At 40.5% G+C, this 21,337-nt stretch overlaps 1 protein-coding gene and 1 long non-coding RNA gene across 2 annotated transcripts in view; one reads left to right on the top strand and one right to left on the bottom strand.

The window, feature by feature from the left end:
* Positions 1-13,917, bottom strand: part of LOC126995150 (uncharacterized) — an 81,849-nt gene extending 67,932 nt beyond the window's left edge. Inside the window, exon 1 of the mRNA XM_050854427.1 lies at positions 13,872-13,917. Coding sequence (XP_050710384.1) covers positions 13,872-13,917 — 46 coding nt within the window. The remainder of the gene's footprint in view (positions 1-13,871) is intronic.
* The window catches only part of LOC126995152 (uncharacterized), a 95,445-nt gene that overhangs the window by 57,000 nt on the left and 17,108 nt on the right, over positions 1-21,337 (top strand). The window lies entirely within an intron of this gene.

Here is a 21,337-nt window from a genome sequence, read left to right on the forward strand (position 1 = left end):
ATATTAAGAGACAAAGTTTATGGAATTTGGAATATAGAATGAGAGAGGGGGCTCATTTTTATGCTAATTTAAGTAAGATAAGATATAATATTAGTGGTAGAAAAAAAAGGAATAGAGAGGCTGATATTAAAAGGAAAATAGTACATAAAGTTTGTTATGCAGAGTTAGATAATTGGTTCTGAATTATTATGGATATGAGTAAGTAAGAGACAAATAAAAAGTAGGAAAAATAGATAAACTAATATTAAAAGACAGACTATAAGGTTTTAAATTAAGAATGAGAGAAGGTGAATTTGAAATCATTGTAGGTTTAAGACAGAAAATGAGTGATAGAGAAAATACGAATAACAGATGTAGAAAAACTAGAATTAAAAAAGTTTATAAAGTTTAAAACAAAGAATGAGAGCAAGGCTTTTAGATTATTATGAGTTTTGAGTAGTTTGAAATATGGGAATAAAGTTTAGAGAGTTTTTTGGACACTTTCTAGATGCTCCTCAGATAATTAAATATTTGAAATGCAAATTAGAACCGACTTAGAAACAAAAAAATAACTCAGATTATTAAAAAGTCAATACAGAGGAAAATAATATGATAAAAATGAGATAGAAAATAATTATCAAAACAGAATCTGAAATGTAAAATACTGAAAAAGCTAAAAATTATAAACAAGGCCATTAATTAGAACATATTCGTCAAAAAACATGTAGTTGTAAAATGAATATAAACTTTTAACAACGGCATGCAGTTAGGGAAAGGCAAATCCCCGTTGAAAGCTCATGTTTATTAAGAGTTAGAAAATGTTGTTCCGTTTTAAAATGACTGACAAATGGAAAACATAGTACGGGAAATTTTAAACTGCACAGTTGTTAGATGTTATTTCAGTAAAAGTCACGTTAGAATATATGAAGCTGAGCAGGAAAGCAAAAAGATAGTTACGTAAAGGCAGACAGATGATAGATAGATGCATAGATAGATAGACGGCCATATAAATAATAGATAGATAGATAGATAGATAGATTAACAGGTTAGAGAAATCGATAGGTATGCAAAATTATAGTATAGGAATTAATCTCTCTTTTGGCGGATTTTTTTTATTTCTCTTAGATTTTGCCCTTGAGCTGTTTCCTCTACCATAAGAAAAATAAATTTGACAGGTAACTAGACAGGTAATTGCACATAAGACAGGTACAGCTGGTAGGTAAGTAAATAGACAGGCAAATAGATAGTGAGACAGAGAGATGGAAGCAAGGAAAGACAGAGAGAGGGAGGGAGGGAGAGAGGGGGAGGAGGAGGGCACTAATCAAGAATCAAACAGAGGAAAAGAAAAAGAGCGAGAGATGGAAGGAAAATAAGGAAAAGAGGAAAAGAGGAAAAGAAAAAGAGCAAGATATGGAAGGAAAATAAGGAAAATATGAAAAGACAAACATCCTCTAACAGTGAAATTATAAATAAAAACATGAAAATAAGCAACGTGTTTACATCTCCTTGCTTGTGTTAGTTGCGGCGTAAGGAATTTGTGTCATTTATTACGCAAGTATTTCATCAAAGAGAGAGAGAGAGAGAGGGAGAGGGAGAGGGAGACGGAGACGGAGAGGGAGGGACGGAAAGAGACAGGGACAAAGACATTCAAAGAGACAGACAGACAGAGACAGAGAGCGAGTCAGCAAGCAATATACGTTCCATGAGGATGAAGGAGTAAGTGGAAGTAATTGCTACACGACTCACACACACACACACACACACACACACACACACACACACACACACACACACACACACACATAACTCTCACCCACGAAAACACAGACTTCAGGATAGCTTTTTCTCATTGCATGCATGTGTGAGTATTCTAATGTACGTATGAATGAGAACGTGTGTGCGTGTGTGTGCGTGTGCGTCCGAGCGATAATGAGGCACAAAGACACACACACACACACACACACACAGGGACCTCTCTGGCGTCTGTATCAGGTGGACCAAATGAGACGTATGCGGTGCTTGGCCACACATTAAGGAGCCTTCAAAAAGACACGCGAGCCATACCCCAAAGAAGGCGACTGAGGCCCACGCCCGTTACCTTGATCCAGTCCATTCCCGTGACTCTTAAGAAATAGACCTCACGATGTTACAGGAGGTAGAGAGGATGGAATGAAGTAGTGTGTTAGGTATTAGATAAAGAGATAGGAGATAGATGAAATTGATAAGAGAGACACAGAAGAAAGACAAAGGAAAGATAGAAGTATATTTAGGAAGGAAAAGTCAGGTGATAATTAGGAAGGCAAGCAAGACCTCACGATGTTACAGGAGGTAGAGAGGATGGAATGAAGTGTGTGTTAGGTATTAGATAAAGAGATAGGAGATAGATGAAATTAGATAAGAGACAAAAGAAAGACGGAAGTATATTTAGGAAGGAAAAGTCAGGTGATAATTAGGAAGGCAAAGGAGAAGTTATTCAGGTAATGCATAGCGGATAGATTATGATAGTGAATTAGGTACAAACAATCTCGTGTCCCTTCACATTTGTTCAACTATAAATCCTTCGACATGAGTAAGTGTTCTTTTATACACATCTAGGACAGGGTATAAGGGGATCATGCATATAAAGCCGTCTCTCCGTTTTCTTTCTCCCTCAAATAAAAACCTTCATCGTAAACTATATGATTCGTAATGAGACGTTAAAATCCTGAGAGTATTTTTGGCGCTCCCTGTCATTAGCGTCAATCAGGGAGGAGTAGCGTGAAAACCTCAATGGTCACGAAAAAAAGGTGAGGGAGAAAATATAAAATGCCATAAGGTCAGAGAGGAAAAAGGACGCGGATTGCATGGACGTTAAGGCGGTCTAATTGTACAGGTGACCTTATGCCTCTGACCTTTAAAAATAGCGCCAGGTTTGTAGAGGTAAGTTGTGTTAGAACGTAGGGTTTGGGTAGGCATTTCCTCGTTATTTGAAGCGAAATGAGATAGAGAAGAGATAGAGAAAGGTAGGAAACAAGGACACTAACTATATAATTGTACCGGTGACTTATGCCTCTGATCTTTAAAAAATAGCGCCAGGTTTGTGAAGGTAAGTTGTGTTAGAAAGTATGGTTTGGGTAGCCATTTGAACGTTATTTGAAGCGAAAAGAGATTGAGAAGAGATAGACTTTTAGAAATAGCGCCAGTTTTGTAAAGGTAAGTTGTATTAGAAAGTAGGGTTTTGGTAGGCATTTCCTCGTTATTTGAAGCGAAATGAGATAGAGAAGAGATAGAGAAAGGCAGGAAACAAAGACACAAACTATAGAATAACACAAAATATGGTGTAATTGAAAACCAGATAAACAGTGAACGAACAAAATAAAAAAAATAAAAAAAATAGAAGGGATAAGAAAGGGAGAACAAGGAAAAAAGGTTGAAAAAGAAAAAAAAACAGAAAACTCGATAAAGAAATGCGAAATACGAACGAAAGAGGAGAAAGAAAACAAGGATAATGTTGAAATTACGAATAGAAAAAAAAGAGAAAACACTAAAAATAAAAGTTGATAAAAGAAAAAACGCTATAAAAAAACTAAGGAAAAGTTGCAAAAATGAAAATAACACACAAAAAAGATAAAAGAAAAAAACGAAAAGTCGAGAAAAAACGCAAAAAAAAAACACAAGACTTGAAAAAGGAGACAAAAAAACTTCAGACCGTGACAAAAAATGAAGGCTCACCCAACAACCCACCGCCCCAGCTGATGACAAAATTCCAGGGCAAAGAACGTCCCATTAACAGTCTTCTCGGCGTTATTAACATCCCATTACCACTAGGAACGAGGCGCCGGGATTACCATAATGCCACACACTCTGCATCGCGAACGAAAGACGAGGCGAGAAAAAGAAAAGTAGAGGGAGAGAGAAAGAGAAATTGTGCGTCGCCTGTGAAATCATCTCACGTAATGGAGGGAGTGATGATAAGGGAGAGAGAGAGAGAGAGAGAGAGAGAGAGAGAGAGAGAGAGAGAGAGAGAGAGAGAGAGAGAGGGAAATAGGGAAGTTCTGAATATGAAGGAAATAAAGAAGGAAGGAATGTTAGAAAGAGAAGAAGGAATGACAACAGAAAAGTGGAAACCGTTGGGGGGGAGAGAGAGAGAGAGAGAGAGAGAGAGAGAGAGAGAGAGAGAGAGAGAGAGAGAGAGAGAGAGAGAGAGAGAGAGAGAGAGAGAGAGAGAGAGAGAGAGAGAGAGAGACTCAAATGCATAGCGAAAGGAATAAAAAAATAGAGAAAGGAAAAACTACTAAAAGGAAAAAAAAGAGAAAGAAAAAAACAAACAAAAAACAGTAAAGGAAAAAAATAACAACATCAAAAGAAACAGAGGAAGAACAGACACGCTCATAAACTCCTTTGCAACAGATCGACATTGACAGCAGCCCAAGCCCCATCGGCCGGGCTTGGGCGGGGAATAAACAGAGAGGCTTCGGCGCACCTTTTAGCGGGGCACACCTGGGCGGGGGATTACCTGGCGAGGAGGAGGAGGTGGTGGAGTTTATGCGAAAAGTGAAGAGAAATATTTTGTGTACAACGGTAAGAAGGAGTAGAAATAGTTGCATGAAGAGGAGGAGGAGGAGGAGGAAGAGGAGAAGGAGGAGGAGGAGGACTGTAATGGAAGCGAAGACTATTTTTGGTACTGCAACAATGAGGAGGAGAAGGAAAAGGAGGAGGAAGAGGAAGAGGAGGAGGTGAAGGGCTTCTGTGAAGAGAAACGGGATGTATTTTGGTACTACGACAAGGAGGAAAATGAAACAGATAAAGAGGAGGAGGAGGAAGAAGAGGAGGAGGAGGAGAAATTGGCAAAGACGGTAGGAAGATATAATTTCAGTACTGCAGTGGAAATCGAGGAGGAGGAGGAGGAGGAGGAGGAGGAGGAGGAGGTCATATTGGTATTAAATTGGAAAGGGAAGGGAAGGGAGAGGCAGCCGGTGGAGAGAGGAGGAGGAAGAGGTTTTGGGAGGGAGGAGGGAGGGGGGAGGAAGAATTGAGGTGGACGATTGAAAAGAGAAGAAGAAAAAGGTGGAAAGAGAGAGAAAGTAAGAAAATGGGTAAAGAGGGGAGAAGAGGAAAGGAAATGGATCGAAGAGGGAAGAAGAGGAAGGGGAAGGAAAACAGGAGGAAGATGAAAGGGGAGAAGAGAAAGGAAAAGGGAGAAGTTAGAATGATCAGGTTAAGGAATGATATTTGGGAGGATATGGAAGAAGACTCGATAGGGGAGGGAAGGGGAAGGGAAGGGAAGGGAAGGGAAGGGAAGGGAAGTTAAGGGATTAGATTTAGAAAGGGAAAGTACCGGAGTCAGTAAGTTACCTGTGAGAGAGAGAGAGAGAGAGAGAGAGAGAGAGAGAGAGAGAGAGAGAGAGAGAGAGAGAGAGAGAGAGAGAGAGAGAGAGAGAGAGAGAGAGAGAGCAATAATCAAGGAGACAGAGAAAGAAAAAAAAATAAGAAAAAAGAAAACGCGAAGAGATGGAAGGAAAAGAAGGAAAATATGAAAAGAGAAAGCAGGGAGGAGAAAATGTGGAGAGGATGTGAGAGGGAGAAATAAAGGGGAGAGGAAAAAGAGGGGTGAAGGGAAGATGAAAGGAAGAGAGGGAAGGGAAAGAGGAAAAAAAATAAAATGCCAGAGGGTAGACGCCGGACCAAAGAGGGAGAGGAAAACTTATTGGATTTTTTTTATTTAACACTTTTTATTAAACCTAAATTCATAAAAGATAAGCAAGAAATAAACTACTACTTCTACTACTACTACTACTACTACTACTACTACTGCTATCGCCATATTACTTCTACGTCATATTTCCAAACCATCTTTCTGTACAAAATATTAAAGGAATAATTTCAGTTTTTTTCTCTGTTTTGCTTCTACATTAATCTTATTTTTGTATTATTTTCCTTTTCATGAGTGGGAGGTAGTGTGTGTGTGTGTGTGTGTGTGTGTGTGTGTGTGTGTGTGTGTGTGTGTGTGTGTGTGTGTGTGTGATGGACGTTGCCTCTTTTCTTGACAGGGAAGCGGCAATGGCTGTTAACACGTATTTTGCAAGATTCCCTCATTGATTTCAACGCACTCACTTTATGCCCGTCTCTGCCTTTGAATCTGTCTGTCCGCTATGCAAGGTTTCGTATCGACCTGCACACTGGCCTTCTCTCTACCTTTCTGTATCTCTTCCTGTTTGTCCGTCGCTCTATCTGTCTGTTTTTAAGTTTTCATCTCTGTCTGTCCCTCTCTGTTTATCCTTTTGAGTGTCTGGGTCCTGTTTGTCTGATTCTTTTTTTTTTCATTCCTTTCATTTCTCTTTGATTCGTCTTTTTATTGCTTTTCTCTTTGCTTCCCTTTCTTTGTCTCTCTTTGTGCGTTTGGGGTATTTTTTAACGTGTCTCCTTTCCTCTCTCAATTGTTTGTGTGCCTGATTTTCCCTTTTTCCCTTTTTTCATTTATCTGAGTTTCATTCTTTATTGTTTTCTCTTTGCCTCTCTCTCTTTTTGTCCGCTCCTTTTCTCTGTTATGTCTGTTTATTTAGTTTTCTCTTCCTCTCCTGTCCTTTCCTTTCCTTGTTCTCTTCCTCCACTCATCCATCCTTTCTCTCGCTTTTCCCTATTCTTCCTGTCTTCCACTCTTTCTTTTTCTTCCTTCTTCCCAGTCTTTCCATGTCTTCCTTCCTCCCTGTCTTTTATTCCCTTCCTCTCTCCCTTTCTTTCTCTTTCCTTCTCTTCCTGTCTTCCATTCGTTCGCTTTTCCCTATTCTTCCTGTCTTTCATTCTTTCTTTTTCTTCCTATTTCTCAGTCTTTCCCTCTCTTCCTTCCTCCCAGTGTCTCATTCCCTTCCTCTCTCCCTCTCATTCTCTTTCCTTCTCTTCCCCTCTCCCATGCGTTCCTTCTTTTCCTCCCTTCTCCTCTCCCCTTCTACGCTAACTCATTCCTTCTTCTCTCTTCATTTTCTCCCCACAACGTTTTCCATCGTCGTCACTCAAGGGGGGACTAAAACTTACCGCATATGCCTCCTACACTAAGAGAGAGGAGCTTGTTAGAGTGAGCTGCAACGCTGACTTCGCTTTTTCTTGTGTTTCTTACGCGTGTAAACATCATCTACGCGATTCGGTATTCACTTTGATAACGTGAACTCGATTTTTTTGTACCCTACGACTTTTTTTTTTGTTTTGTTTACTTGTGTTTAGCTTTGTTTTCTTTGTCCTAATTCCTCTGTTTGTTTTGATATGGATTTCTTGTTTTGATTTCGTCTTTGTTATTCTCTCTGTCTGTCTGTCTGTCTCTTTCATAATAATAAGCCCTTGATGCAGCCAGTCTCATTTTCTTTGTGTTTTTATGTAAATGTCAAGAGAGAGAGAGAGAGAGAGAGAGAGAGAGAGAGAGAGAGAGAGAGAGAGAGAGAGAGAGAGAGAGAAAGAGAGAGAGCATATGATTTAGTCTTCTCTTTATATATTTTTTTTTTCATTTTCGACATTTTAGTTAAAATAAGAATGGAATGACAAAAGGAATAAGAGTAAGCTGATAAAGAGGGAGATGGAAGTAGGAGAATAGAAGAGGAACAGCAACAGAAAGAAGAAGAGGAGGAGGAGGAGGAGGAGGAGGAGGGGGAGGTGAAAAAGGGTTAGGGAGAGTTGGGAAAGAGAACACAGAAGAAAAAAGAGGAGGAGGAGGAGGAGGAGGATTGGGGAAAAGGTAAAAGGGTAATAAAATGAGAGGAGGTTTACGAGGAGGAGGAAGAGGAAGAGGAGGAGGAAGAGGAAGAGGAGGAGGAGGAGGAGGAGGAGGAGGAGGAAGACGACGACGTGAAAGAAGATCAAGAGAGAGAGAGAATAAAACTGAGCACATAGGAAGAAAAAAAAAGACGAAGAAGGAAACAAAAACATGAGAAACGTTAATAAAAGATGAAAAAAATGAAAAAAATGACTTACCACGAAACGAAACAAGACAATTAAACATATCTCAAAAACACATCCACAAAAAAGATAATCCAACGTTCTGAGACGAAAACTGAAGCAAAAAAAACGAAACAAACAAGTCAGCTAATAAATATACAAGTGCCCCCCTCTCAATGTCCTCTTTGTTAAACCGCGGAAAAGAAAACGGATTACCTCTAACATTTTTCCTCTTAAAGTCTCGTGCCCTCGAACTTTGCTTTGTGGGAAGGATAATGAATACGTGGTAGTACTGCGAGCCCTAAAAATCAAGGTAGAAAAGAAGAAAAATAATAAAAGAAGGTAATTGAGGGAGACGGGATGATTGGTCTAGGAGGGGGAAGAATGGGAATGAAGGAGAAAGAAAGGGATTGAGAGAAAAATGGGAGGGGGTCATTACGAGAGAGAGAGAGAGAGAGAGAGAGAGAGAGAGAGAGAGAGAGAGAGAGAGAGAGAGAGAGAGAGAGAGAGAGAGAGAGAGATTTGAGGACACAGTGAAAATGGTATACAGTGTCGTCCCTAGAGGCAAAAGGATGCTGGGAAAAGGAGGAGAAGGAAGAAGAGGAAGAGAGAAAATGGAAAACGAGGTCAAAGAGAAAGGGGTGAAGAGGGAAGCAGCTAGGAAGAAGAGGGGAGATGGGAAGGGGAGGTAAGGGAAGGGGAGGATGTAAGGGGAGAAGGGAGCTTACGTGGCTGGTCTGAGCAGGTGAGGTTAGCCCACATACCCCATGGGAAATATATCCAAACACCTCTCTCTCTCTCTCTCTCTCTCTCTCTCTCTCTCTCTCTCTCTCTTGCTCTCTTTCCCTCTCTCGTGCGTATGTGTGTGTGCGTGTGTGTGTTATCGAACGTGTTGCAAGCATGAATACGTCCAGCACTTTTTCTTCCATTTCACTCACCTCGACCATCCCAGTTTTTAAAAGGCGCAAAAAACACACGTGAAATACCGTTGTATGTGTACCTGGGCCCGCACACCCCTCGGTCACCTGTGCAGCCACCACCACCACGACACACCTGACATACCTTTACCTGTGTCTGGGGTGTGATATGAGTTTTTATACACCTGCCCGGACATCTGACAGGGAAAAAGAGGGTGAAGGGAGAGAGAGACACACTTCTCCCTTGTCGATATAGGTGATAGCCTTACATGACATACTCCAAGACCCTTATGAGATATTCACGCCTCCTCCTCTTCCTTCTCTTCCTCTTGCTCCTCTTCCTCTACCTCCTGTACCTTCACCTCTTCCTTCACTTTCTTTTCTATCCTATTCCTCCTCTTTTTTGGTGCTGTAGTCCTTCATTCCTTGCTATCTATCCTCCTTCTGTATCTATCTTGCTTCCCTTTCCACATCTTCGTCCTCCTCCTCCTCCTCCTCCTCCTTGTCTTCGATTTCCTATTTATCATCTTCCTTCTCCTGTTCCTCATATTCATCACTTTCGTCTTCCTCGTTTCTCAAATGTCTTGTTAGCCTTGTCTCCTGTCCTCCTTTTCCTCTTGCTCCTTCTCTTCCTCCACCTTTCCCTGTTCTCACTTTTATTTCCCTCACTTCGCATTACGGTACAGAGCAATGTAGTAAATTTCGTAACCTCACCCCTTGCCGCTACTTTGCACACAACATTACCTCCTCATTTTCTCCTTGAACTTTTACCTCTCCTCCTCCTCCTCCTCTTCCTCTTCTTCTCTCTTCAAGCATGTCTTTCCTTACGTGCTAACATGCAACCGTCAAACCTGCGCATGTCCACCTAAACCTAATAGCGACTGACTTTCATGATATCAGAAGAGAACTAGAAAAACAAGTGGGCGTTTAGGACTTTGGTAAGAACGCTCTGCTTGTGGTGTTTAAACGTCTATTGGGGTTGTTTTTATTCCATTTATAGGTGTTTGATTGTGTCTCCTTTCCCTCCCTCCCCTTCCTCCGCCTTCTCTCTCTGCCTTCTTTTTCTCTATCGTCCTCTATTCCATTTTTTTCTTATGACTTTCTTCTACTTTTCTTCTCTCCATTCCCTCCTTTTCTCTGTATTTCTCTCCTTTTTCCTTTCTTTCTTTCCTGTCCCTTCTTGGTTTCTTGTGGTCTTGTGTTGCCTTGGTGTTTAATGAGAGAGTGTTCGATTCCTTTCTTGTGGTTTCTTAAGTCAATAATTCCTGTTTGGGTCTTGTAAGCAAATTGTGCAGTCGTGATTTCCGAGACTGCGGTTTGCTGGTCCACAAAGTCTTCTTGAGGAAATGTTTCGTCTGCTTATTGGGAAAGTTTGACGGGTGTGTGTGTGTGTGTGTGTGTGTGTGTGTGTGTGTGTGTGTGTGTGTGTGTGTGTAATCTCGGCCTGGGGAAGGTTTGAAAGGGTGTTTGATTTGCTTAGGGAGTGATAAAATTGTGTGTGTTTGTATATCTGAGAGAGAGAGAGAGAGAGAGAGAGAGAGAGAGAGAGAGAGAGAGAGAGAGAGAGAGAGAGAGAGAGAGAGAGAGAGCAAATTTAATACTGTAAACAAGATGAAGGACCAGCCAGGGAGCCACAGCCACCCCCAGGGGACGGAGGGCGGCCCCAGGTGACTCTTGCCTTCACAACGGGGCGGCGCGTGAGGCTGGGTGACCTGGCCCTCGCTATGTCTGTGTCTGTGTTAGTGTTACTCTGTGTGGGGGGCGGAGGGGGGGGTAATGTGTTTAGGTGTGTGTGTGTGGGGGAGTGGATATGTGTGTATGAGGGGGGGATGTGTGGAGGAGGGGGGTTCCTCTGTGTGTGTGTGTGTGTGTGTGTGTGTGTGTGTGTGTTACGTAAACGAGGGGACGATTTTCACTTTCATTATTGGCTTGTTTGACTGTTCCTCTTATCTCTTGTCCTAGCTCTTGTCTACGTATGAGAGGATTCAGGATATATATATGTAGAATACTGCAGATCATGCAAATAACGAACTCTTTCTTTCAGCCCACTTCTTTGATTCTTTCCCGAAATTGACCCCCTCTTGGCATTTTTACTTTTGTTTTTTTTTTTTTGCAGTAGCAGAATTAACGATCAGTTGTAATTTGGAAACACTGCTTTATAATAACAAGTGGAAAGATAAAGTTAAGAAGCGTGGACGAAAGAAATAATCCGGGGAGCGTTGAGAGCCATCTGGCGGCGGCAGTACCGACTCAGATGCCTGACGTCATTAATCTCAGGCGCGGGCCTTCACAAAGAGACGGTCTTGGCCTACCTCGCTATTTTTCATCTTCATTCCTCCTCCTAATCCTCCTCCTCTTCCTCTTTCATCTTCTCTCCCTCCTCTTTCCTCTTCCTTCTCCTCTGAGGTGTGTCATTGCATTAATCAAGATAATTGTCATTTAATCCGCGCCTCTTGTAATTTTTTTTTCTTTATCTTTCTTTAATTGCATTCATATTTATCTTTCTCCTCTGGGCTGGTGAGGAATGTTCGTTGAGTTCGTTTTAATCACGCGTTCCTTTCGTTCGTTAACACGGGTCGGTAATTAGTGCAAGATAATGATAATTGGTTTCCCTGCGCGCGCTGTGTGATCATGATTTAGTCCGTCATTATGTTCTATTTCCGCCCCGTGAGCTGCCTAATGATCGGGATTATTGTCGTGATTACTTGTAAAGATGTTTTAATACGCATGTGTGTGTGTGTGTGTGTGTGTGTGTGTGTGTGTGTGTGTGTGTGTGTGTGTGTGTGTGTTTAAAGCTATGATTCGTACCTCCGTGTGTGCGTGCAAGAACTAAAACACACACACACACACACACACACACACACACACACACACACACACATACACACACAACATATAAACACACAATATTAATTAACAACCAAAACTTTTTAATATTATTCAAGTCCTCCTCCTCTTCCTCTTCCACCTCCGCCTCCTTCTCCTCCTCCTCCTCTTCTTCTTCATCCTTCTTCCCCTCATCCTATTCTTCCTCCTCTGACATCACTACAATCTTCTTACTCAACCTCATCTTCCTTTCCTTTTACCTCCAAGTCTTCCACAAGCTCTTCTTACTTCTCCTCCTCTTCCTCTTTCTCAAACTCATCTCATTTTCCGTTTACTTACAAGCCTTCCACAAGCTCCACTTCTCTACCTTCTTCGCCTCCTCCTCCTCCTCATGGCCACAAGTTTAATGAGAAGTATAGGACAAGCAGCAAGTTTGGCCATAACTCAGGTGTTCTTGGCCTACCTGACCTGCCTGCATCCCGGCCCGGCTGATTAAGCGTAATTTATGGATTCAATATTCTAAGGTTACCCCCTCCGCCCCCTGGTTTTCTGTGTGACCCTTTCCTCTGGACTTTTGTTTGTAGAGTTCTGGGGTATTTTTATTTATATTTATAGGCTTACTCCTTTTTACTCTGCCTCCTCCTCTTTCTCTATCGATTGCTATTGTAATTTCTCGTTTTTTTTCTTCTTAATTTTTCTCTGTATTTTTTCTTCATTTGTTCCTTCACTTCTGTTTTTCTTCTCGTCCTCCTCCTCCTCCTCCTCTCTACTTCTCATTTTCCTCTCTACCCTATCCTCGTTTTTCCTCATTTCTTCCTTCCGTAACTGTATTTTTCTATCTCTCCTCCAGTTCCTAGTTTTCCTTATTTTCCTCCTCCACTTTCGTTGTTACCAGCTGAGGAAGTGTAATTAGACAGGTTTGGATAAAGAAAAAAATATCATTATCCTCCTTTTCTCTCCTCCTTTCTCTCTCTTTTTTAAATTCCGCTTTGTCCAGGTGAGCGAGGAAGGAAGGGAGGCAAGGAGGGAAAATTAGGTAAACATATCAAAAAGAGAGAAACGGTAAATTCAGGTATACTAGCATATTTAAGTACCTGTGCATGTCCCCATAAGTGAGTGTGTGTGTGTGTGTGTGTGTGTGTGTGTGTGTGTGTGTGTGTGTGCGCTTCCATCATTCCAGCAATCAAGATAGCGGCTGTTTCATGTAATATTTCGGGTCATTGATTTTGACGTGAATTGGGTATTTCTGTGTTTGTCGCGGTGAGCTGTTTTGCTGCCGTGTTTGCCTCGTCCATGTTATTGCTGTCGCTGTTTGGAGTAGTTGGTATGCGGTAAAAAGATTCGTTGGCGGGTAGCTGAATATAACCTGATTTTGATGTCAAGGTAAATTGCATAGTTAAACACACACACACACACACACACACACACACACGCACATACTCACTCTCCCTCTCCCCCTGTACACACACAATCCACTTCCCTTACACACACACACACACACACACACACATTTTCCCTCCCTCCCCCTCACTGATCCCTTCCTCCCTTCCCCCTCTCTCCCCCTCTCGCACACAAATTAAAACAATATGTAACATTGTACGTGTGTGTCTCACTGACCGTAAATTGCCACAAATATGCGAAATGGAATATGAAAATAGTACGGAGCGGTAAATTCAGGTCATGAAGGCTAACACGACTGGCAGGATGAGATCGTTAATACACAGACAACGAAGCTAGTTAATAATGAACTTTTTTAATCCAGATAATAAAAGGATAGTGAGAAAATGTAATACTGGAAAACAACTGGAATATTAACCGAAAAAGTGGGACAGAAAAATAGCGGAAAAAAAGAAGGGAATCGAGATGAATAAAATAGAATATGAAAAACTAATAGGAAGGAATAAAAAGGAAATAGAGTAAGGAAAGACAAGTTGAATAGAAGTAAAACATGAATAAAAACAGATAAAAATGGAATAGACGTGAGATAAAAAAAAATATGAAAATCTAATAAAAAAGAATAAAAAATAAGTAAAAAAAAAGAAAAACAGGTTAATGAAAATGGAATCAGAACAGGAATAACAAAATAAAATAAATCATAAATAATATAAATACTGCCCAAAAAATTAAGTATTCCAACCAATAACACTCAAAACACTTCAACAACCCAATCAGACCACCAACCATAATCACCCAAAACACACGAAGGCAAGGTTGGTGGGTTGGCACTGTGTTGGCACCATTACTTACCCAGTGTTGCCAGCACGAGGGCGACTCTCAGGCTGGCACGCACCATCACCCTGAGAAGGAGATAAAGGGAGGAGATTAATGTGGTGCATGGGAGAGAGAGAGGGAGAGAGGGAGAGGGAGAGGGAGAGAGAGAGGGAGGGAGGGAGAGGGTGGGTGTTGGGTGGATTTGGTAATAGTGGTCTTGATGGTGGAAGTGGAGATGTAGTTTAGATATTATTGTAGTTATAATCGTAGTAGTAGTAGTAGTAGTAGGAGGAGGAGGAGGAGGAGGAGGAGGTGGAAGGCGGTCAAGAAAAGGAGAAAGTGAAGGAGGGGGAGGAAAAGGAAAAAGAGAAGGAAAAGGAGGAGGAGGAGGAGGAGGAGGAGGAGAGGAAGTTAGTCGTAGTAGTAGTAGTAGTAGTAGTAGTAGTCATAATAATAAAAACATCAATAATAATCGTTACCAATAATATCAGTCAACATGATTCATTTAAATACCAATAGTGACTAAGTTAAGAACGCAATAATCGCATGTTTCCACGCATACAGAGTCAACAGGATAATAATTAGGTAAATGCAGGGAATGTTGACTTAATGCTAACCTGGATTACCTGGACTTAATTGTATGTTTAGAATATTACGTTTACCTGATCGAGAGGGGAGGAGAGAGGGAGAGGAGGGGAAGGCGATGAAGCGGGAAACGAGAAGAAGAGAGAGAGAAGATTAAAGTTATGGAGATGAACGCGAAGGGAAGGGAATAAGAAGTACGGACGAGTGTATAGGAATGAAATTGAATAAGATAACAAGGGAGAGAGGGAAGAGGAGGTCGAGATGCAAGGGACTGAAAAGAAGGAAGTAGCAGGTGAATGTAAGAATGAAATTGAATAAGATAACAAGGAAGAGAGAAAGGGGAGGAAGGTAATTCTTGATGCGAGAAACATGAAGAAACGAAAACAAGAATAGAGGTAAAGCAAAGAAGGAAGAAAGGGAGATAGAAAAAAGAAGGATAACGAGAATACAGAAAGACATGGGATAAAGAGGAAAGAAAGAGGAAAAAAAGATGAGTTAAGGAGAAATAGAAATAGAAAGACAGTGATGAAGAAGGTAGAGAAAGATAAAAGCAGGAAAGGAAAGAAGCAAGGAAGGGAAGGAAGGAGAGCAAATAAAAAAGAACGATAAACGAGAATATGGAGGAGGAGGAAGTGAAAATTATTGTATATCATTAAATGTGTGTTCATAAAATCATACCAAATTAGATGTGAATGAATGGTGATATAAAAAGTAGCTTGTTAATCAAATTCGTGTGAAGAAAGGGAAGTATAATGAGAGAGAGAGAGAGAGAGAGAGAGAGAGAGAGAGAGAGAGAGAGAGAGAGAGAGAGAGAGAGAGAGAGAGAGAGAGAGAGAGAGAGAGAGAGAGAGAGAGAGACAAGGAAATAAAGAATGGCATCGAAATAAAGAAAGAAAGAAAGAAAAAGAAAGGAAAGAGGATGAGGAAGGGAATGGAAGGGGAGTGTGTGTGAGAGAGAGAGACAGAGACACAGAGAGAGAGAGAGAGAGAGAGAGAGAGAGAGAGAGAGAGAGAGAGAGAGAGAGAGAGAGAGAGAGAGAGAGAGAGAGAGAGAGAGACAGAGAGAGACATAGCAAATTAACAAGGCCACTTTCCAAGCAATTAACACAACCCCATTCTGATTATTCGCGAGATAATGAGATGAACATATTTTTTCAACAGTCCTTATAGGCACGTTATTTAGCTTATTCCTGAGAGACTAGGGGCGTGTGCGTGGGTTTCAGGGCCAATATGGAACGGGGAACCTTTTTATATTTTTTTTACAGAAAGGAGACAGCACAAGGGCAAACAAAAAAAAGGAAACAACAATATAAAAAAAAGCCCGCTACTCGCTGCTAGTTTTGCTCTTTTTCTCTCTAATTCTTTCACACTTTATATGTTCTCTGTGCTCTCTACTTTCGTTCTTATCTACCTATCTACTCACTTAACCTATCTACCTCTTTTTCTCTGTTTATTTTTCTCTCTTGATTCTCTTTATTTACGTATATAGCTACCCTTCTATTTATCTACATCTTTTGTTAACTTTTTTCCGTTCTTTTTCTCGCTTATTTTTCATGCTGTCACGTTCCTGTTACTTTTATGTTTTGTGTTTTCTTGTTTAATTTTGTAGCGTTTTCTCTTTACTTACTCTCTCTCTCTCTCTCTCTCTCTCTCTCTCTCTCTCTCTCTCTTTCGCTATCTATCAATCTATCTATCTATCTATCTATATCTCTTTCACTTGATCAATGTTGCCCAATAGTTGTTACAGAATTTCAACCGTTAGTCTTTCGCGATATGTTATGTAATGAAGCCAACAGCAACAGCAACAACAACAACAACAACAACAACGGCCATCTAACAAAAAGCAACACCAAGAAGAAAATGAAATGAATGAATGAAGAACAAATATGAATAACAACTAGAATCGTTTTAGTTAATTAACACGACCAGCCGCAGCTCCTCCTCCTCCTCCTCCTCCTCCTCCTCAGTTGTGGTCGTGAGGAAGATTAATGAGTAGGGATTTCAAGACCATTAACTGCTTATTTAACTCCATAGGGAAGGCGATCTAGGAGGAGGAGGAGGAGGAGGAAAAAGAAGATGAAGAGGAGGAAGAGGAGAGGCGTGATGAAGAGTAAGCTTATAACAGAGTGGAGGAGAGGAGGAGGAAGAAGAGGAAAAGGAAGGGGAAGAAAAAGAGGAAGAGGCTGAGGAGGAGGCGGAGAAATTCAGAAATGAGAAAGATGATGAAAAAGAGGAAAAACTGAAATAGGAAAAGGAAGAAGAAATTGACAACGAGAGAAAAACGAAGAAGAGGAGGAGGAGAATGAAAAATGCAAAGACGAGGGTAATAATGAAGAAGCGGAAGACGATAAAGAGGGAGAGGAAGCAGAGGCTTAGGAAATAGAGATGCATTGTGAGAACCGAAGCTTGCAAAGGATGTTGATAAATGAAGGGAAGGTTATTGCCTGGGCCCGGTTGGTGGCACTAGATGCACGGAATTAATGGTCTGAGGCGGGCAAGGTGTAATGGGATGCAATTAACCTGTAAATGAGAATAGGTATACCTCTGTCACCTGGTAATTTAGAACCTTTGCGAATGATTTAAATATCAGGAATAAAATGAGGGAGTGATTATGTTTGGCTTAGATGATGTATGGATAGATATTGTAGGTTTTGATGAGAGAGAAAGAGAAAAAGAAAGTGTGTGTGTGTTTGTGAAAGGAAAATTACAACACCCAAATTTGACAGTCCAAAAACCTCGCTGGGACAAAATTAGAAGCCGAGGAAAAGAAAAAAAAATAAAGTGAGATGAGAAACGAGGTGGAATCAGGCACGAGAGAGAGAGAGAGAGAGAGAGAGAGAGAGAGAGAGAGAGAGAGAGAGAGAGAGAGAGAGAGAGAGAGAGAGAGAGAGAGAGAATGTGTAGCAGATAAAAAAAAAGTTAGATAGAGATGAGAAACGCGGTGACGAACAGGACATAGAAAGTTTGTGTGATTGCGTGAAAGAGAGAGAGAGAGAGAGAGAGAGAGAGAGAGAGAGAGAGAGAGAGAGAGAGAGAGAGAGAGAGAGAGAGAAAGCAGGACCCAGACTGTGAAAAGACCAGGGAACATATTTGTTTCCACACACACACACACACACACACACACACACACACACACACACACACACACACACACACCTTCTTTCTTACCTGAGCTGTGACACAAAGAAGACAAGCTCGTTAGCACCTGCAATGTCATTAAGCTGAGAATGCCTTTTGTCTTAGTTGCCCTCCCTCGAGTCCGTTTTCTATTTTTACAACTCCGTTTTTTCTCCTCGCGCTCCTTATTTGCATAGAATTGGTCTTTGTTCTATTAGCATCATTACAGGGGATACAATAGCACTTATGAGTCAAGGGGGACATGTTATAATTTTTAATGTATATGTGTGCATGTATGGATGTGTGATATGTGTAGTGGTTCGTGAAATTCTGTGTTATTAGAGCGGAAGAAGTAGGGAAGGGAAGGGCGAGAAGGAGAAACGAGGGTGGAAAATGAGGGAATGTTTAAGTAGAACGGAATTGGAGGATAAAAAAGAGAAAGGAGTGATGAAAAGAGTGAAGGGGATGAATAAGTTGAGGGAAATGGAAGGATGAGAAAGAAAAACGAGGAGTGAGAAAATGAAGAAATGAATCAGAAGGAAACGTGAGGATAAGAAAGAGAAAGGAGTGATGGAAAAAGTAGAATGGATGAATAAGTAGAAGAAAATGGGAGAATAAGAAAGAAAAAAGAGCGGTGAATAAGTGAAGAGATGAATAAGTAGAGGGAAACAGGAGTATGAGAAAGAGAAATGAGAGGTAATGAAAAGAGAGAAGGATGAGTAAGTAGAAGGAAATAGAAGGATGAGAAAGAGAAACTAATGATGAGAAGTATGAAGCGATGAATAAAGAGAAATGAGTAACCCCTGCATCATATTCCACCGGTAAAGAAAACGGGATCCGTGTGTTGAGCAAATGTTTGTTTCCCGTTATATAGATTAGTGTGGAAATCAATTGCATTCCGCTGGAGAGTTCAATGTTTTCAAGCCATTAGCCGGCGAGTTTGTGTGTTGTGAAATCTCTATAGCGAAACCGAATATGAGCACCGTTGAATACCTTTTTTATGCGTTGTGTTGTTATTTCGATATCAGAAGAGCTTTGTTATTTTATTTTTTGTTGTTTCGATATCAGAAGCTTATTTATTTTTCTTTATTTGGCTTTATTTATTTTTTTATTTATTTATTTGTTATTTTTGTCTTTATTATTTTATTTATCCATTATTTTTATGCATTTTTTATTACTTATTGATTTATTTATTTATATTTTTATTTATATGCCTTTACTTTTATTTCGATATCAGAAACTTCATTATTATTTTTTTTATACCACTCTGAAAGGAAAAATAAAGTATTGTTACACGAGATGGATTAATATTTTTTTTTGTTTACGCAAGTGATGTAAACATTCATTTATATAACAAGTTTTTGTAAGATATTTCATTTTTCTTTCAACTTAGGCACACGGACCCTCATACCTTCTCTCTCTCTCTCTCTCTCTCTCTCTCTCTCTCTCTCTCTCTCTCTCTCTCTCTCTCTCTCTTCGTTTGTCTTTCTCCTCCCCTTCCCCTTTCCTTCACAGTTCTTTCCTTTTCACTTTCTCCTTCTTCATTCCCTTTCTCTGTACATCCTTTCTTCGTCTTCCTACTCCCCTTCGCCTCTCCCTCACATTGTCTTTTTCACTTCCTTTCTCCTTTATTCCATTTCTCCCTTCATCTTTTCACCGTCCTTCCTTGTCCCTTCCCTCCACCCACATAAACATCTCTCTCTCTCAGCGACTTGGAGGTATCGTCTCTCTCCTCGTATTGTTGTCTCTGTCTTTGAGTTATGTGCCTTTGTTACGGAGAGAGAGAGAGAGAGAGAGAGAGAGAGAGAGAGAGAGAGTGAGAGTGAGAGAGAGAGATTTTAATATTTCTCTTTGGGGGAAAAAAACAGGGATTCTACTTTTGTTTCTTGAAGTTTAATTAAAATCCGAAAATATTTTTGTCTCAGAACGAAAACTCGACAAACTTTCCCCGCGTACAAACGGTAAACAGGTCGATGAATTCTTGGACACTACGTTGATAAATTAGAAAATAAATTGAAAAAAAAAATATCCACTAAAAATTATCGAAAAAATAAAACAGGAAAGTAATTTGACACTTTTGAAGCCTGAAAAATAAATTAACTACCTTACTGACACCTCGCAATATGCCTTTGGGTGTTACCTGGCTACTTGATTAACCTGTCAGATGCCTCGTCCATATTTCGTGTTCCGCTGTTTTCCTGCATGTCTCAGTCTTGTCGTTGTGTCAATCTTCAGGGCCCTCGTATTAATCACCACTCTAACTTTCCTCATTAGCCAAACAAGGAAAGCTAGCACAAGACGTCAGAAATATGAATCTTCAGCGTTGTTCAATTATCACGTGTCTCAATCCTGTCGTTGTGTCTGTCCCCAGTGCCCTCGTATTAATCACCACTCTAACTTTCCTCATTAGCCAAACAAGGAAAGCAAGCACAAGACGGCAGAAATATGAATCTTCAGCGTTGTTCAATTATCACATGTCTCAATCCTGTCGTTGTGTCTGTCCCCAGTGCACTCGTATTTAATCTCCACTCTAACTTTCCTCATCAGCCAAACAAGGAAAGCAAGCACCAGACGGCAGAAATATGATCTTCAGCGTTGTTCAGTTATCATGTGTCTCAATCCTGTCGTTCTGTCTGTCCCCAGTGCCCTCGTATTTAATCTCCACTCTAACTTTCGTCATCAGCCAAACAAGGAAAACAAGCACCAGACGACATAAATATGGACGCTAGCGTTGTTCACTCATTAAGTATCCAGGAACAGTACAACAGGAAGAGCTTGAGCAGTCTGATTACGATAAAGTTAATATTGTTTCACCTTGACACACCTAAGACAAATTTTGAAGCTTATTTTTGCTTCTCCATCGATTTTGTAAGGTCAGTCTCACGCGAGCTCCCTCTCTTCGTCACTAGAAATAATAACAGTAGGAGTAATAGTAGTGGTAGTAAGTAGTAGTAGTAGTAGTAGTAGTAGTAGTGGTAGTAGTAGTAGTAGTAGTAGTAGTAATAATAATAATAATAATAATAATAATAATAATAATAATAATAATAATAATAATAATAATAATAATAATGATAATAATAATAATAATAACTGTGGTGATAATTTCAATGTTTCGTCTCGTCTTAAGGGACAGGAAAACCACAATTCCGTTCCCTTCGTATTCGTCTCCCTGCGAATAGTAAAACTTCATGATTGGCTGAGGTTGTGTTTACCTGTGTGGGGGCCGCGGTTACCTGCACGTCCGGATTGTTGGAACTGATTAATATTCCTTTTGTCAACATTTGCTACCATTATCAGACGACCCTGGTTTGGAGTCTTGCCGTGAGCCGATTGGGTGGCAATTTTTCCATCGCCTAATGTTCATACGGTAATGTTCACAAACGTAATGCAAGGGAGTTTCGAAGTTTGTTTAGTCTTTTCGTTATAAATATTCGCCCACGTCACGTCTTTTGAGCCCAGTGTTTAAAGTCAGACATTGATATACACTGCATTTGGGGACTTTATTAGCGGCTGTGAGTATTTCCATGGGTAATTTTATGACTCTAGTGATAGTTTGACGAGACCTTTGCGCAGTGAATATGAAAAACTCGCTTGAAACCCCCAAGACTTAATTTTCAGTGGGGAGGATCTTATACCTTTGATTAGGCGGATATTCTAAAGCATTTCTGGGGGTTCTTAGCGGTTGTGAGTATTTCCATGGCTAATTTTACGAGCCTAGTGATAGTTTGACGAGACCTTTGCGCCATGAATATGAAAAACTCACTTGAAAGCAACAACACTTAATTTTCAGTGGAGAGGAA

Source organism: Eriocheir sinensis, chromosome 7, assembly GCF_024679095.1.
Source record: "Eriocheir sinensis breed Jianghai 21 chromosome 7, ASM2467909v1, whole genome shotgun sequence".
Taxonomy (NCBI): Eukaryota; Metazoa; Arthropoda; class Malacostraca; order Decapoda; family Varunidae; genus Eriocheir; species Eriocheir sinensis.